This window comes from Pongo abelii, chromosome 7 (assembly GCF_028885655.2).
Source record: "Pongo abelii isolate AG06213 chromosome 7, NHGRI_mPonAbe1-v2.0_pri, whole genome shotgun sequence".
In the NCBI taxonomy this organism is placed as follows: domain Eukaryota; kingdom Metazoa; phylum Chordata; class Mammalia; order Primates; family Hominidae; genus Pongo; species Pongo abelii.
In genome coordinates this window covers 141,030,554-141,047,019 of record NC_071992.2, presented here as the reverse complement: position 1 = coordinate 141,047,019, position 16,466 = coordinate 141,030,554, and the positions used below count along the sequence as shown (strand labels likewise).

General features: G+C 48.3%; 1 protein-coding gene across 5 annotated transcripts in view; it reads left to right on the top strand.

Annotated features, from left to right (window-relative positions):
• The first annotated feature begins 782 nt into the window (after positions 1-782).
• Positions 783-16,466, top strand: part of MTSS1 (MTSS I-BAR domain containing 1) — a 178,569-nt gene continuing 162,885 nt past the window's right edge. For 2 of the 5 annotated variants that reach the window (XM_054561025.2, XM_054561024.2), the window contains exon 1: positions 860-1,461. In XM_054561025.2, the coding sequence (XP_054417000.2) occupies positions 1,390-1,461 (72 nt within the window). In that variant the 5' untranslated portion in view covers positions 860-1,389. 5 annotated transcript variants of the gene reach the window in all.

Below are 16,466 nucleotides of genomic sequence, written 5' to 3'. Positions count from 1 at the left end.
TGGCCCATTTGGCGTTCATCTGAATGAGGGCTCCTGGTTATGCAGATAGGCAGTGGAGCTGTGAAAACGGACCACTAGGCCCCAAATCAACCTGGGCACATTTGCGCTCTGCAGGTTCACCCTCCCAGGAGGGCTCCCTGCGGTTATACCAACGCTGGCTGCTCTCAGTGGGCCTGAAAACCATCAACCGTCCAAGTCATAGGCAATCAGCAATCTCGATAGACTGATGGATCGTGGACAGAAGCTCTAACGCTGTTTCCATTCATTTAGCAACAGCAAATCAATCCACTTTCCCAGCATCCTGCAACTTTATCGAACTCGGCATCCCATTGCAGGATACGCCCCCGAACTCTCCTTAATTATATATATTTCGCTATTTGCAATCAGGACTCGGCGATGCAGTCCTGACATCAGAGAATGGGCGTTTTCTCAGAAGGCCGCAGTAGCTGCAGCAGCTTTCCCGCCCTACTGAGCGCTCACTACAAGCGGGCTCTGGGCTAGGCGCGCCACCCGTGCAAGCCCCGGGGAGCGGCGGTGCACCCTCCGTCCCGCGCGCTCGCAGCCATTGTAAGGTGGGCGCTCGCCAGGCAGGGTGCCGATACGCCCCCTCCGCGTTGCGACGGGCGGCCGGGGGAGGAGAGGGTGCGCGGTGCGCACCAGAGGGAGAGGCTCCGGCCCAGCGCCGCCTGCCCGCCAGCAGACCAGCAGGCTCCCCTTTGCGGCGGGCGCCCCACGCGCCTCTCGGGCGCGCGCTCCCAGCCCCGCCCGCGTGCGGCGGCGGCACGGCCGCGAGAGCGCGCCCCCGCGCGGCGGACGCACGGCCGCGAGCGCGCGTGCGCCTCTCCGAACGTCCCCGGGAGCCCAGCCAGAGCGAGCGCCGGGGCCGGGCGCGCAGGAGTGAAAAGGAGGCGGCGACCGCAGCTGCGAGCAACAGATCTGGACGCCGCGAGCTGACACGCTCTGCTGTTGGGCGATTTTTTTTTTTTTAATTGCAGAAAAATTTATTAAATTGGAAAATCTTGCATTTTTCAATGGCGCTGGCCCCGGGTCAGCGGGCGATTTTTTCTGCATCAAGATGGGCTTTGCCGTTTCCGTAGTGGGCACCAGTGGTGGCCTGATTGTCAGTCTTCTCCCGGCATTTTTAAGGCCAGGAGCCGAGCGCTGCTTGTAGGCGAATACCCTACAGAGCGGTTTGGCTTTTTAAATTACTGTTATTATTTTGGGCAGAGAACAGTCGGTCTGGTGCACCCCGTCCTCGCTGCAGAAGAGGCTGCGAGTCCGAGGTGGGTCTCTCGGAAGGTGAAATTCCTTCTGGGGTGAGCAAGCCCCGGCCCCGCGCGCAGTCCAGAGGCCCCGCGTGTGTGCCCTCGCCCTGCCGGAGCCGGGAAAATGGAGGCTGTGATTGAGAAGGAATGCAGCGCGCTCGGAGGCCTCTTCCAGACCATCATCAGCGACATGAAGGTAGGACGCCGGGGGTGCGGCTGCGGCGCCGGCCGCCGCGCTCTGACCTCGCCGCCGCGCTTCGTCTCCACCCCGGGCCGGGCACCCGGCCCTTCCCTGCACCGTGGCCACCGGCCACCTGCTGGAGCTCCCGGCCCGAGTGTCACCTGCTCACCCGGGGCGCTGCTCCGGGCTCTGCGGGGTCACTGGGCGGGCGGCTTCTCTGGGGGGGGTGTCTGCTGTCCCACGCCATCTACCCCGCTCATTGTCCCAGGGGGCGGCACCATTTCTTTCCCTCGGGGGCTCAGGGCACTGGCTCCAAGTTTTCCCATTGTCTGTCCCTGAAGTAAGTGTCTGGGACCCGCGGGGGCTGGATGCCCGGGAGGACACCTGATTCTCCCGGGCACGGGGTGGGGGCGCCTGGCGCCGTGGTGGGGAGGAAGTGGGGGCTCTGCCCGCGCGCAGGAAGGAGTCCCCTAGCCTAGGAGACTGAGAGGCAAAGCCAGTCCCTCCTTGGCTGTCAGGTCTACTTGGAGTGGGGGATCTGAGCAAATTAGTTATTAATTGGGCTGTTCCGAAGCTGGTAAAGGTGTGCGTGCCCTCTCTCAGCCCTCCCGCGGGGCGCGGGGCCGAAGTTCCCGGGCAGCCTTGCAGGGGCCCCGCCTTCCCCCAGCTGAGCCTGAAGGCAAGATTGGGGTCCCCGAAATAACTGTATCCCGCCCTCCCAGACCCAAACGGACACACTCTCTAGGTTTTCTCTTGGAAGGGTTGTGAAGATGGTGTATGTGTGTGCGCGCGCATGTGTGTGCGCGCGCGCGTGTGGGGGCGGGGAACAACACCCTGGCTTTTTCCTGCAAAGGGTGGGACTGGGGATAACCTGATCCTCGGATGTGGATTTTCTGGTGCCTAGAGATAGACCAGGGCCCCGTGTTATTCATCCAGAGGAAATAAAACCAGCCGCGCGAGCTGGCTGGAGGTGGGAATTGGGAGCGGTGGGGGAAATTATTTTTTTTAATGTGTATTTAAGGAGCTTCTCTTTGGCTCTGGCCCAGCCCCAGTTTGCCTCAACAGATCCAGATCCGGGGAGGTAGTGTTTAATTAAAAGCTCGCTTCCAAAACGAGTGGGCAGGTTTGGAAAGCTGTGCACCGAGTGGGTGTGGACAGCCCCTCTTCAGCCGCTGCCTGGGCGCCTGGATGAGCTTTTGTCTGATGAAGTGTAAGGTTTAGAGAGGCTTCGTGCCTCGGAGATGGTCTTTGGGAAGGAATGCTCAGCTGTCATGGCCTGCTTCCACCTTTCAGAACCAACTGCCACCTCACCCAGGGTGAACTTTACCAAGGTGCCTCTGTCCTGGTCTTGTCCATTTTGAAATCTTTCTACAGCTCTCGTGCCTTTTGTCACAAATTGTCCTTAGCATAGCATAATCTGCAGCCAGACTCTGCTTGCCCAGGAATGCTTATAGTCCAGGCACTTGGAATTAGATGGATTATTCCCTGTTGAAAGACAGCCCGTTTCATTCTGTTGCCCCCAATGCACACTGACGGATCTGTCCACTGCAGTCCTGGAGTGATCACATCTGGAGTTTTTTCTCTTTGTTCTTTAATCCAGAATCCAGGCTCGGTTCTTCCCATTCACTATTTGAATCGAAAGCCGTTCAGAACGTGACCTGCCCAAAGGGTGGGCTGTCCTGCTTTCCACCTGCCATCCTGTGGCTGCGTGGCAGTATGCCCTGGCTGGGGACTCATGGGTGCCAAGGTGGTGTTTTTTCCCCTGTATGGTTCCAGTTAAAAATAAAGACATCTTCTTTAATGCCCAGTCACGGCGAGTTTGTGTATCCTGACTTCTTTCCTTTTGAGTTTAGTAGGTTTGTTCAGTATCCTATGGGAAATCATTTATTTTGAAGTTTTTTTTTTTTTTAGTTTGTTTGTTTTGGCAGTAAAATTTTAAAAGCAAGGTGGAGTGGAATGGAAGACTAAAACATGCCTTGGGTTCTGCAGAGTTTTAGACTTTTGGAGACTCGAGAGATGAAGAGAGAGGGAGTGTCTGATTTCCAAGATTGTTTATGCATAAGACAATTCTTGAATATTTTCTTGGGCTTTGCTTCTTAAAAGACTTCATCATGGATTAGGTGACAGTGACATTTTAAATGGAAATTAAAAATTTTTTAATTTGAACAGCTCTGATAAGCAGTATATAGTGTGCAGATGCATGAAGTCACCAGCAACAAAAGTCAGTTTTTAATATCTGAAATCAACTGACTTTCTAATGACCTGCTTATCCTCTTTTTCCTCTTCTTTAAACTCCCATAATGGGTTTATAATGCCTTTGGTCTCCTATCTGTTTGCTCTGAGGGAAAAGCGTAAATGTCGGAAACCCATTTGGAATGCCATCTTGATAAAAATTTTTAGGTTATTTTCTCAGAAGTGATGTTAGGCTGGGTGAGAAAAGGGTAAGGAAAATGGTTTTATTAGTAGCATTTGATTCTTCAAAATGTACAGCAGCACAGGAAGGGAGTCAATTTCCTCTTTGGAGAAAAAAAGAAAACAATAAAAAAAGGGAATAATTTCAAGGCCTGGCACCCTCCATCTTCTGAAACCAGAGAACCTCAAGACATGCAAAAGCAAGAGAGAGAGGATTCTTTGTGCTTTCTTCTAAAGATACTTCATCTAAGTCCTCGGCTGGCTGTCAGGGCATGGGTTTTATCCTTTTCAGGGGGTAAGGTGTGGAAGAAATCCTGACTTTTTCTCCACTGGGGAACAGCACCATGTAAAGCAAGCAGCAGCTAGTAAATAACGTATCGATTCCTTGACGAGAGGAAGCCTGGTGGTTTGTTTCTCGTTTATTCTAACCGGCTGTGGGGGTGGTCACTAATGAACAGTGTTGTGCAAAATCACCTACTGGCTGCCTTTCCTCCCATCCATGGAAATTAGTAAATCACTGATCAAATTGGCTGGTGTGAGTTGGTTCCAGAGGAAAGGGGAGACAAGATATTCACGTGGCTGGAGGGAAGGGCCCATAGCTGGTTTGTCTGGGGAGCAGTAGTCTGGAAGTGACGTTGACTGCCTTCTGATGTGTATGTAGACAATCTTGACTGCATCAAGAAGGTCCTAGAATCTTTTTGGAGTTTCTATCCAAGCCCTGGGAAGGGAGGGCTCCATGTCTCAAACAGCAGCTTTGTGCCTTTGCTTTTGAGTCATTGAACCGGCATCGATTTTGGTGATGTCTGGGGAGTTCTTAAGACCAGGAGACTTTGCTGGCCAAAATTGAGGACAGCTCACTCTGCGGATGTCTTTCTTCTTTTAATAATTAACTTGGTTTAAAAAAACAAAGTCGGATGTCTGAAATCAAATATTTTCTTCACCCTTGTTGCTCAAGAATCAGCATGTCGAGAGCTGAACTGGGCCTGCTGCGGGGAGAACTTTGTACGAGGTTAGGAGTACAGAATGTGACTGGCGCAAGAAAACCCCAACCACACCTGATTCCTCCACCCCATGTGTCACTTTAGACAGGGGTGTCCTGTTACCAGCACCTGTGCTGAGCAGAATAGAGGCTTTGTTCAGTTCCTCCCCACCGCCCCCCACCCGTGTTTGCCATCACTATCCTCTTTCCTAAGTTCTGCCTAAAATTGGAACTGCTAAAGGGACTTCTTGAATTCCATGAAAATCTTTTTGTGGTTCGAAGCCATGTCGTGATATTTTCCCTCCCATATCGTAAGATGGAGAATGTGGGTAGTGGGTCCAACACTGGATAGTGATTTCAGGGTTTTTTTTTCCACCTCACTGCTTTGTTTTGGGGTTCCCATCTGAAGAGAAGTACACTTCCTTGTTGTTTATGGAGGGCAATTGTGTGGAAGGCCTTTTGCTAGGCTCTGCCCTTGGAGAGCTCCTTGTCCTGTGGGCTGTAAACAGGTAATGTGAATCCAATATGGTGGCCGTGAAGGAAGGGCTGTGGTTCAGCCTAGAGAAGAGCATCAGTCTCTGCAGGAGTTTCCTTGGAGGCCTCAGAAAAAGAGTTTTCTCCAGGACAGTACTGAAAACCCAGTGAAGGCCTCAGCCAGGTGCTCTGAGGGAGGTGGGCTACTCCCTGTAAACGGTGACAGCCACACAAAGGCAGGACAAGCAGAGCACTTGTAAAGGACAGATGGGCCCCATGTTGGCTTTTCTCTTAGCAAATGATTGTGTTTGGCCAGGGTTTTACAGCTTCCTCATTTTGGGCCCATGGGAGAAGAAGGTGAAGTAAAGATGTCATAAAATCGACAGCAGGAACTGCCTGGGATGGGTGCCCAGAGATTTGGGACCTCTTCTATGTAGATTCATCTTTTTGGTTTTTTGGGTGCCAATCTTGTTCTTTGGAAATCGTTTCTGGCCTGGTTTGAGTGTTTCTTTGTGAAAACCCCTTCCTATTTAGTTTTTGTGAAAACTCTTTACTATTTAGTCAAGTTTTTTGGAACTTCTAGCTTGATGCTGTGAACCTTTATGTTCTGAAATTCCGCAGTTTGTAATGCTCCAAATCAAGAGAGGTCATTCCTAGGTCCTGGTTTGCATAGAAGGTAAGCTGAGTTTGGATTTTGCCTGGTTCAGCCATTGCCCAGTTCTTACTAGAGTAACATATACTCATTCCGTAGTATTTATTGAGCATCAGTGGTGTTTCAGGCACCAAACGTGGCATAATGATTTCAGCAAGTAAAAACGTAGAATTTCCCATTAAATTTGCATTTCAGATATACTAAAAAATTGTTCACTATTTAAGTATGTTCCCTGTGTGCTATGTGTTCTCAGTTGCTGACCTCTTGCCCTTTGAACTCTTCTTTTGCACCTCAGCCACAGGGAAAAGGAAAAAAGCTAAAATGATGTCTGTCAATTTGGCTAGCTTACTTAAGGCTGTTAAAATGCTTGGAGGGTGAAAAGGTTGAAACTATTGATTCATTAGATGCTTTATCTCCAATTTGCATCTCTGCTTTTTCCATCTTCGCAGGCATGGGTGGCGATAGCTGGCAAGATTCCTTCTGTAGTGAGACCATTTAGATGTTCGAATTGGGTGTGGACAAATGAGGTCACTTTGAGTTCCCCATTACTTCTCGGAACTGCCTTCAGGACACTTACCCCCCAAACCCACACCTCTGCAAAAACAAAGAAATACCTCACTCCAGACCAAACAAAAGCCAGAGGACAGATTTAGCTGCCTAGGATGTCAGACAAGAAATTTTGGGGCCCTTTAAAGGGAACTAACTGATGCCGTGAGCCATTTACTCAGATTTGGAGATAGCACTGCTGATATGGCCTTATTAAGTAGCAAACAGGAGAGGAAAATGAAGTTGAGGAATAAATTAATTGGCTGAGCATTAAGGAAGCCCATTGTCACGATTGAAGCCCATTGTCACGATTGCTGATGTTCTCCCTTGAATTAGCAGTAGACTGCAGGTTTCATCTGTGTATGAGCCACCAAGGCAAATCAGAAACAACCAAACAACCAAAAACTTAAAAGTAGCAATTCCCAGCGCAGAATCCACTCCAGAGCAGTCCCTGTCTCAACGCCTGGAAGTCTAGGCTTGGGGCTCTCTCATCTTGCCTGCTTCCCGATTTGTTTGGAGGTGACAGTGTTTTTACCTACTGAGCAAATGGGAGGGTTTGGGTTGTTTAAGATTCTCTGGGGTCTGGGCAAGGGCCCTTGCAAGTCTGTGTTTGAAGAAGTGGATGGGTTCACCAATAAAACTCCTTCCTGTGCTGCCTCTTGGCATATCTGGCCTTGGTCATAGGTTCTAAGTGGTTTTTCTTTTCCTGTCTAATGTAAGTGGGTGAAAAAAAAATCAATTGAGTTGAGTGCTTTTTGAACTGTGTGTCTTTTTATTTGCTTGCTTTCTCTCAAAGCAGTAGAAAGTTTCAGCTCACTCAGCACCAGCAGCTTCCTGGGCATGGAGGTGGGCAGCAGGTTTTGCCTGGGTCTCCTCTGCTGCCTACTATGCGACAGGGTCTCCAAGGGCCGTGGGAGTGGGTCTCACCAGAAGACGAGGTTTGGCAGCATGCGTGTGGTTACAGAGCAGGGTCCATTGGGTTCCCTGGAAGCTTGGAGATGCTGCTGCCTGGGCCAGGGCTCTGATTAGTGCCCTGGGGTACATTCACGGCATTAAGATTTTGAAAAGCACCCCAGGTAATTCTAGTGATGGCCAAGGTTGAGAATCACTGAGCTGTGTAAGTCTTCCCTCAAAGCCTTTTCTGGTTGGGTAAGGTGCCTCACACCTGTAATCCCATCACTCTGGGAGGCCAAGGTGGGTGGATCACCTGAGGTCAGGAGTTCGAGACCAGCCTGGCCAACATGGCAAAACCCCGTCTCTGCAAAAAATACAAAATTTACCCGGGCGTGGTCATGCATGCCTGTAGTCCCAGCTACTCAGTAGGCTGAGGCAGGAGAATTGCTTGAACCCAGGAGGTGGAGGTTGCAGTAAGCCAAGATCATGCCACTGGACTCCAGCCTGGGTGACAGAGTAAGACTGTCTCAAAAAAAAAAAAAGCCTTAATCTTACCCAAATCTGAATATAAAAGTACCTTCATATAGTTGCACACCAGTGTGAATATACTTAACACTACTGAATTGTGATGCTTAAAGATGGTCAAGATGGTACATTTTATGTGTATTTTACCACAATTAAAAATAAAAATTAAGCCAGGTGCGGTGGCTCACTCCTGTAATCCCAGCACTTTGGGAGACCGAGGTGGACAGATCACGAGGTCAAAAGATCGAGACCATCCTGGCCAACATGGTGAAATCCCGTCTCTACTAAAAACACAAAAATCAGTTGGGCATGGTGGCGCACACCTGTAGTCCCAGCTACTCGGGAGGCTGTGGCAGAAGAATCACTTAAACCCGGGAGGCAGAGGTTGCAGTGAGCTGAGATCACACCACTGCACTCCAGCCTGGCGACAGAATGGGACTCTGTCTCAAAAAAAAAAAAAAAATTAAAAAACCTTAGAGTTAAATGTTAAAGTAAATAAACTGAAACATAAAAATAAACAGCAACAAAGGATCTTTAGAATACTTTGCCATGATTTATTGATTCTGTCCGTTGTGATTTTTTTTTGCGATGATGGAAATTGTCAAATACGTGAGCCACTAGCCACATGTGACTATTGAGTACATGAAGTGTGGCCAGTGCAATCAAGGAATTGACTTTATTTTTAGTCACTTTTCATTTGTTTAAACTTAAATAGCCGTATATGGCTAGTGGCTACCGTACTGAACAGCTGCAGATCTATAACATATCATCTAGATAATTAGAGTGTGCCTGCATTGTAACACAGCTGTCTGACTATCTTCTACCTTCTGCTGGCTACAACACTGCCCCTAAACCCATCCATAGAAATTCTAGAGCTAGAGTTGACCTTGAAGTTCAAGGAATCTGATTCAAATCTCATGGGCGAGTTATTTAATCTCTGAGTCTTGGTTTCCTCTTCCGTAAAATGGGTCTAATGAACCTGATAGAGTTGTTGGAGGATTCTGAAATGAAACATTGCTTGTGAAGGTTTTCACACATTGCCTGGCAAACGTGCACTCAAATGTTAGAAGTGGTTACTATTCTGTCTTATAGATTTGGGAATGGGGTATTTTGAAGTCTTAAAATCAGTGGAGTAATTATCTCCACCACTTCTTAGGTAGACACTGCCCCACCCTTACGGAGCTGTATTTTAGAGCTTGCAGTGAAGTTGCAGGAAATGGAGAAGTTGAGTTTTTTTCTTGCTAAGTAAATCGCCCCTGAGTTCATTACGAAGGTCAGCTGGCCCAGCAGGACCTATTTGCATTCTGTATTTGCAAACCCTACTGTTTGTTTATTAGGGAAGGAGAGGGTGGGGTACTTGGCTAGGACATTTGTAAGTCAGATAGATTGAGGCCGGGGGGAGGGAAGTTGCTTTATTAGGGTCATCCTTTCCCATCTACGTCCTTTGAGTTTCCTCCTTTTTCTGGGGCAACCACCAAAAGTGGCCATCCTGTGCCTCTAGTCTGTGCTGTAGCAGGAGCTTCCCAAGTCTTGGCCACATCTGGGTTCTTCCCATGGGCCGAATGTGGCAGTCCTGCCTTAACCTTTTGTGTGAGGACCCCTGTGATTTGGCCCCAGCTAAGTGGCCTGCTATGTGTCCAGCGCTCCCTAACTCGGACTCCCAGGCTTCCTTGAACACAGCCTGTGCTCCTCACTCTTGTTGTTTGTCCTGTCCTGTCTCTGCCATTGCTGCCTACTGAAATCTTTCTCATCCTTCAAGGCTCCATCAGACAGTGACCTTATTCTCTGGTGCCTCCTTTTCCCTCAAAGCTGGATAACCCTAAAGCCATTTTTCACATTCTTTGTGACATTCTACCTAGTATTGATTATATCCTACCTTAAAAAGTGGTTATCCTTGGGCCTTGAAGCCCCACTCTAGCGCTTCCTAGCTCTATTGCTCTGAGCAAGTTACTCAAGTTTACTGAGCCTTGATTTTCTTACCTGTGAAACGGGAGAAGAGGTGAATAATCCTTCCCTCTTAAAGTTGTTGAGTATTAAAGTAAAAGTCGAGGGCTTAGCATGAAATAAGTGCTAAATAAATGCTCGTATCTATTTGAGCCACCCTAGTAATTCCTGGCAGAGCCTCCTGCTGATAGTGGCACTCAGATGTTTCAAAGAATAGAAGCAACCTATGTCTTCAGTTTGATAATGCAGTAGAGACAAGTGCAGTGCTTTTCAACATTCAACATATAAGTAATTTGAGAGGACACAGTACATGTATTCGTCAAATACGATGGCATGTCTACTGCATGTCAGGTGCTGCTGGGGGGTGGAGGAACACCTGTGGACAGTATGAACAGTCATTGCCCTGAAGTGCTCAGTCTAGGAGACAGGCAGGCAGGTAATTAGAGTTCAGTGTAATCCACACCACCATAGAGATCAGCCCAAGATTGTGTCGGGGGTCCTGGGGAGGGCTTCTGATTCCCATTTAGGGTGGGAGTACAGAGTCCAGGAAGGCTTTTGATCTGGGTGAGACCCTCGCTCAGAACTGAGTTTTATTTTGCTTATTTTAAAAGCATTTATATGCAAACCAGGCACTATGCTAAGTGCCTGACACAAACTTATTTAATCTTCCAACCACCCAGCGAGGTAGTCTTAGTAACTATTATAATTCCCATTTTACAGATGGGGAAACTGAGATGCTGAGCGGTTAAGCCATTTGCCCATGTCATACAGCTAGTGAGAAGCACAGCTGGGAGTTAGTTGAGTCCAGGCAGTCTGGCCCCAGGTTCTGTGCGCCTCTCCACCAGACTGGGCTGTCTCTCGCTTTTGCAGCCTAGCATTTTAGATTCTGTAACAGGTGTATTTCATTCATCTCCTTGATCGCTCTATTTGTACCATTAGGACTCAGGATGAGAGATAAAAACACACAAAAATCTAGACTTGCCTCTGAGCTTCTTCCAGAAGCTCAAGGGGTCTCCCTCTAATTAGGAGGAATATGCCCTGGCCATGGACATGAAGTTGTTGGGCCAGGCCAGTGCAGTTTTTGGGAGCAGCTGAGCTGTGAGACCGAAGTGTGCAATAGGGTTGTCTAAGGTGGCAGCCACACGACACACGTTTGTTTTGCTGGAGGAGCCCCTCTGTCAAGGGTCGCTCCAATAACCGCTCTGCACCCCAGGTGACTTGAGTGCAAAGCAGGAAGCGGGCAGATATTTGCAGCAGGAGGCTGGGAGAGCTCAGGGATTAGTTCCCAGGGAGACCTCCCTTCTGAGGCCGGACTCCTCTCCTGCAGCCGAGCACGCAGCCATTAAGGAAGTCTTTGAGTTTGGTTTAATGGCCCCTCTTTGTTTTGAAGTGGCTGTTTACTGAACCTTCAAAGCCCGCTCGGCAGCAGGATGTGATCGAGGGCCTGAATAATTGGATGAGGCACCCCAATAGGAAGCAGGGAGCGGGGAGCAGAGCCAGGACTAGCCGACAGCCAAGCCCTCTGTCTGAGCCTCCGCTGGAGGGACTGAGGTCATCCTGCAACCAGAAGTTGACCTGGAGCGGGGGGTCCCCTGGAACCTGGCCTCTTTGATGTTGTGCTGGCCTTAATTAGGAACACCCTAATTAAGTCACTGAGGAAGAAGCGTTTTTCTAAAAAAAAAAAAATTAGCAGATGTTTTGAGAGCATTTCATGAGGGATTACTTCTCAAAGATTATGTAAGTAATGTAAAGTTAATGGAAGAAAAACTAGAAACTTCAGTTAAGTAAAAAATAAGTCACCCACAAGCGCTTGATGAGAAAGTGGGTTATGTTCACACTCACAAGAGCTCGCACATTTTCAGCAAAGGATCAGGGAGCCAAGACTGTCAGAAACTTCTTTCTTCACTTAGCGGCCTGGCGTCCTTGCCTTTCCGTGTGTGTAGTTGTTAGCAGTGCCATTGTTAATGGCTGTGTGGTGTTGTACTGCTTTGTATTTCTCTAATGAATTCATTTGGTCAAAACATATTTGAGAAGCTACTAGTACCAGGTTCTAAGTGCTGGGCTATAGCAGCGAACACAGTGGACACAAATCCCTGCCCTCCTGGAACTTACGTTCTAGTGGAGTGAGGTGCAGGTGAAGGAGACACATGGAATAAGTCAATTCTCTTGTATAGTAGGATTATGTGCAATGGGGAAAAAGCACTGTTGCTGTTTTTCTTTTTAATTTTTATTTATGTATATATTTTTTGAGATGGAGTCTTGCTCTGTCCCCCAGACCGGAGTATGCAGTGGCGTGATCTCAGCTCACTGCAACCTCTGCCTCCCAGGTTCAAGTGATTCTCCTGCCTCAGCCTCCCGAGTATCTGTCCCCCAGGCTGGAGTGTGCAGTGGTGCAATCTTGGCTCACTGCAACCTCTGCCTCCCAGGTCCAAGAGATTCTCCTGCCTCAGCCTCCCAAGTAGCTAGGACTATAGGCATGCACCACCACACCTGGCTATTTTTTTTTGTATTTTTAGGAAAGATGGGGTTTCGCCATGTTGGCCAGGCTGGTCTCGAACTCCTAATCTCCAGTGATCTGCCCGCCTTGGCCTCCCAAAGTGCTGGGATTACAGGCATGAGCCACCGTGTCCGGTCTGTTGCTGTTTTTAAGTAGAGTGGTTAGGGCTGGCCTCGCAGAGAAGGTGACGTTAGAGCAACAACTTAAGAACTGTGAAGATGTGGGCAGGGGGTGGGGGCAGTGTTCAGTGCAAGGGAAGAGAGCATGCGCAGAAGCCCTGAGGCAGAAGCCAGTACCTCCCTCATTTGTGTTTAGGTTGCGTCCAGTTTTTTTTTTTTTTTTTTTTTTACTAATTATAAGCAACCCTACAACAAGTACATCCTTGTGACTAGACATTGATTTACATCAGTGATTTCCCCTGAAGGACTTTTTATCCTTGGTCAAAATGTGGGTTTGTTTTTCAAGGCTTTTGAAACCCATTACCCAAAGCCTACTGAAAAACATGTCTCGGTTTCCAATTCCCATGTGTGAGGGCTCACCACCGTGGATTACATCTGAAGGAGCTAGATGTGGACACTAGGACCTAGCTGACACCCCTGCTTCCAAGGGTGCAAAGGGACATGTGGCATCTTTTCTAGTGCAGTGATTCTCAAATCTTGCTATGTGTAATTTTTAATGAGCAAAAGTGTCCCTGGAGAATGGGTTAAAATGCAGATTCCCTGGCTCCATCCCAAGAGACTTTTTGTTGATCTGGGGTGGGGCTTAGAATCTGCAGTGTTAGCAAACACTTCAGGTCATTCTCTGATAGGTCTTGCCGGGATTCCACCAGCAGTAGGTGGAAGTGGGAGTGGCCCCTGGGCCACCTGAGCCACTGAGAGCTTCCTCTGCAACTCCTGAAGTATGTAGGAAGCTATCTCCCATCCATGTGTCCCCATCCCCGACTCCACCACAGATATACTTGGAATGTGATCAGGCAGACGAAATGAGTTCTGTGCCTAGACAGAGCATGATCTCAACTTCCTTTCATTTGCTAATTCTGTCTTTTGCAGGGAATGTTTCCTCCGTCTTTGTTTCATTTCTCTTTGCCAAGAAAAATCCCATTTATCCTTTGAGACCGAGGTGAGGCATTGCCTCACTCTGGGAACCGCACTGTCCAGCACTTTGTATCTCGAGTATGCTGCCCTTGGGGCTTTGGGATCTGCAGTTCCACATCAGCTTTACTGCTAGACTGAGTTCCTCAACGCTTTGGTCTCTTTCTGTCTATGGCCCACCCCTCACTCAGTGCCTGTGCATAGTAAGTGCCCATTCGTGGCCCAGTCAGGGTGACTGGCATTGTACCTTGAGTCGTCAAAGCGGAGTTGAGTTCTACTTGCTAGTCACCCTTCTAAACACTTGTCTTTTTCCCCATCATCCTACAACCATCATTTGAGGCAGGGACTGCCATCAGCATCCTTTACAGATGAAGACAGGGCAGCACCAGGTGATTAAATCACTTGCCCACGGTCACCCAGTGAGCACATCTGGAGTTGGCAGGCTGACTCTAGAGTCATGCTCTTAACCACCAGGCCACAAAAGGCCTTTCAGGCTCTGGAATATGGCTACACCTCAGCACCCTCTCTCCAGGCAAGAAAAATGACATTCAGTGGAAAGACACTTTAAAAAAAATGGCTATAGAAATGACAAACACAGTTACCACTGTGATACTGGTGGCCTTTGACTCTTTACTGGCGACCAGGGCATCGTTCCTAGCAGCTTGGGTGGGAGTTGAGGTCACAGAGGAGGTGCTATCTGTCTCTGTTCCAAAGGCGAAATCTGCTTCGTGGAAGACGGCAGAGCACACTAAGTGTGTACAGCGCAGCAAGGCCAGTGCCTGCCCCAGGGTAGATGTGACAAGTTCATCACGCTGCCCTTGGCTGCGGACAGGTCTCAGTTTAAAAGGGAATATGGACAAAAAAAAGTAAGGAAAAGAAAACAAATTAAACAACAACAAAAATTAAAAAAAAAGAAAAAGAAAAAACAAAAAATAGAAAAAGAAAAGAAAGAACAAAAAAAGGGAATATGGAATGAATACGGAGGTATGTGTGTATTTAGGGGAGCAAAACCTCAAATGTGATCCTCTCTAGGGTAGAGGGTGTTTGTGTGTCTGTTCAGGGTATTGGAGAGATTGGCCCCAAGAGGAACTAATCCCTAAAATGCAGAAGCAGTTTTGGAGTTGGGTAGAGGCAGGTCAGAGTGGACACTTCCAGGGAAAAAAAAATGGGTGAGTGTAAATGGACCAATGTGAATTCATGCTTAGAAGGTCTAACATTTCATTGGGTGTGCAAGCCACTGGGTGTTTTGCTCAGGTTCATTATCTAATGTGGACATTTATAGACAGGAATAAACACATGAGCAATAGCTTTGGCCTCTGGATAGGAGGACAAAGGTTAGAGGGTAGATATGTATTATTCTGGGGAGGATTAAAGGTATACAAATGCTAGGTAAAAGCAGCCAGCCCCTGTATTTGGTGGTTAAATATTGAGTTCCCAGGTTTCCAGATGTGGAGAATCAGTCAGTCTTAGGTGAACCCATTATACAATTTTATTTTAAAAAGAACTAGGCAGGCTGGGAGTGGTGGCTTATGCCTGTAATCAATCTCAGTACTTTAGGAGGCTGAGGTAGGTGGATCACTTGAGGTCAGGAGTTCAAGACCAGCCTGTCCAACATGGTGAAACCCCATCTCTACTAAAAATACAAAAAATTAGCTGAACATGATGTCACACTCCTGTAGTCCTGTAGTCCCAGCTACACAGAGGCTGGGGCAGGAGGATCACTTGAAACCTGGAGGCGGAGGTTGCAGTGAGCCAAGACAGTACCACTGCACTCCAGCCTGGGCAACACAGCAAGACTCCATTGCAAAAAAAATAAATAAATAACTGAGCAAACTTAGGAGCAATTAATGCAGTTAACCGGGCATGAGGGCAAACCCTTCCCTGACCTTGGGCAAATTACTTACTCTTTCTGTGCCCGATTTTCCTATGGTTAGTAGGGAAGTGTTAAATGCCTGTTCTACCAGCCGCCCTTTCAGTGGTGTTTTGAAAGACTTCTGTACTCTCGAATACAGCATACATGTGAGGCAGTGCCTTCAGTGCCCATCATGACATCAGTTTGGATTCCAACATGGCAGGTTTTCAACTTTGAAAACTTGGCCATACAAATGTCAGGTGGCTGGTGATGCAGGCAGTGACTAACCATAAACCTCTTCCTCTCTCTTTTGATGGGAGGAACTATCTGAAATAATAAAGGAAATGTCATGGCAGTAATGGCCCTGGCTCTTGCTTGTAATCCCAGCACATTGGGAGGCCAAGGCAGGCAGATCGCTTGAATCCAGGAGTTCGAGACCAGCCTGGGCAACATGGCGAAATCCATCTCTACTAAAAATACAAAAGTTAGTTGGGTGTGGTAGTGTTTCCCTGTTGTCCCAGCTACTTGGGCGACTGAGGCAGGAGGATCACTTGGGCCTGGGAAGTCGAGGCTGCAGTGAGGGGCCTGGGAAGTCGAGGCTGCAGTGAGCTTACTGCACTCCAGCCTTGGTGACAAAGTGAGACCCTGTCTCAAAACAAAACAACAGGCTGGGCGCAGTGGCTCATGCCTGTAATCCCAGCTCTTTGGGAGGCTGAGGCGGGCAGATTGTCTGAGGTCAGGAGCTCGAAACCAGCCTGGCCAACATGGCAAAACCCTGTTTCTACTAAAAATACAAAAATTATCCAGACATGGTGGTGCATGCCTATAATCCCAGCTACTTGGGAGGCTGAGGCAGGAGAATCTCTTGAACCCCATAGTTGGAGGTTGCAGTGAGCCAAGATCACACCACTGCACCTCCAGCCTGAGTGACAGAGCGAGACTCCGTCCGAAAACAAACCCAAAATTGGGGAATGAGTTGAATTTAGGGGATGAAAAAGGAGAGGGATTCTGTTTTTCAAGAAATGTGGAGCATGGAACACATACATACATTTTACAGTGGTTAAAAAATAGAACCAAAAACCTAGCTGTGGTTGTAGAGCACCCTAAGGTAGTGATGCCCTTAGGGGTGCCATTGTCGTGGGGTGGCCATTGCT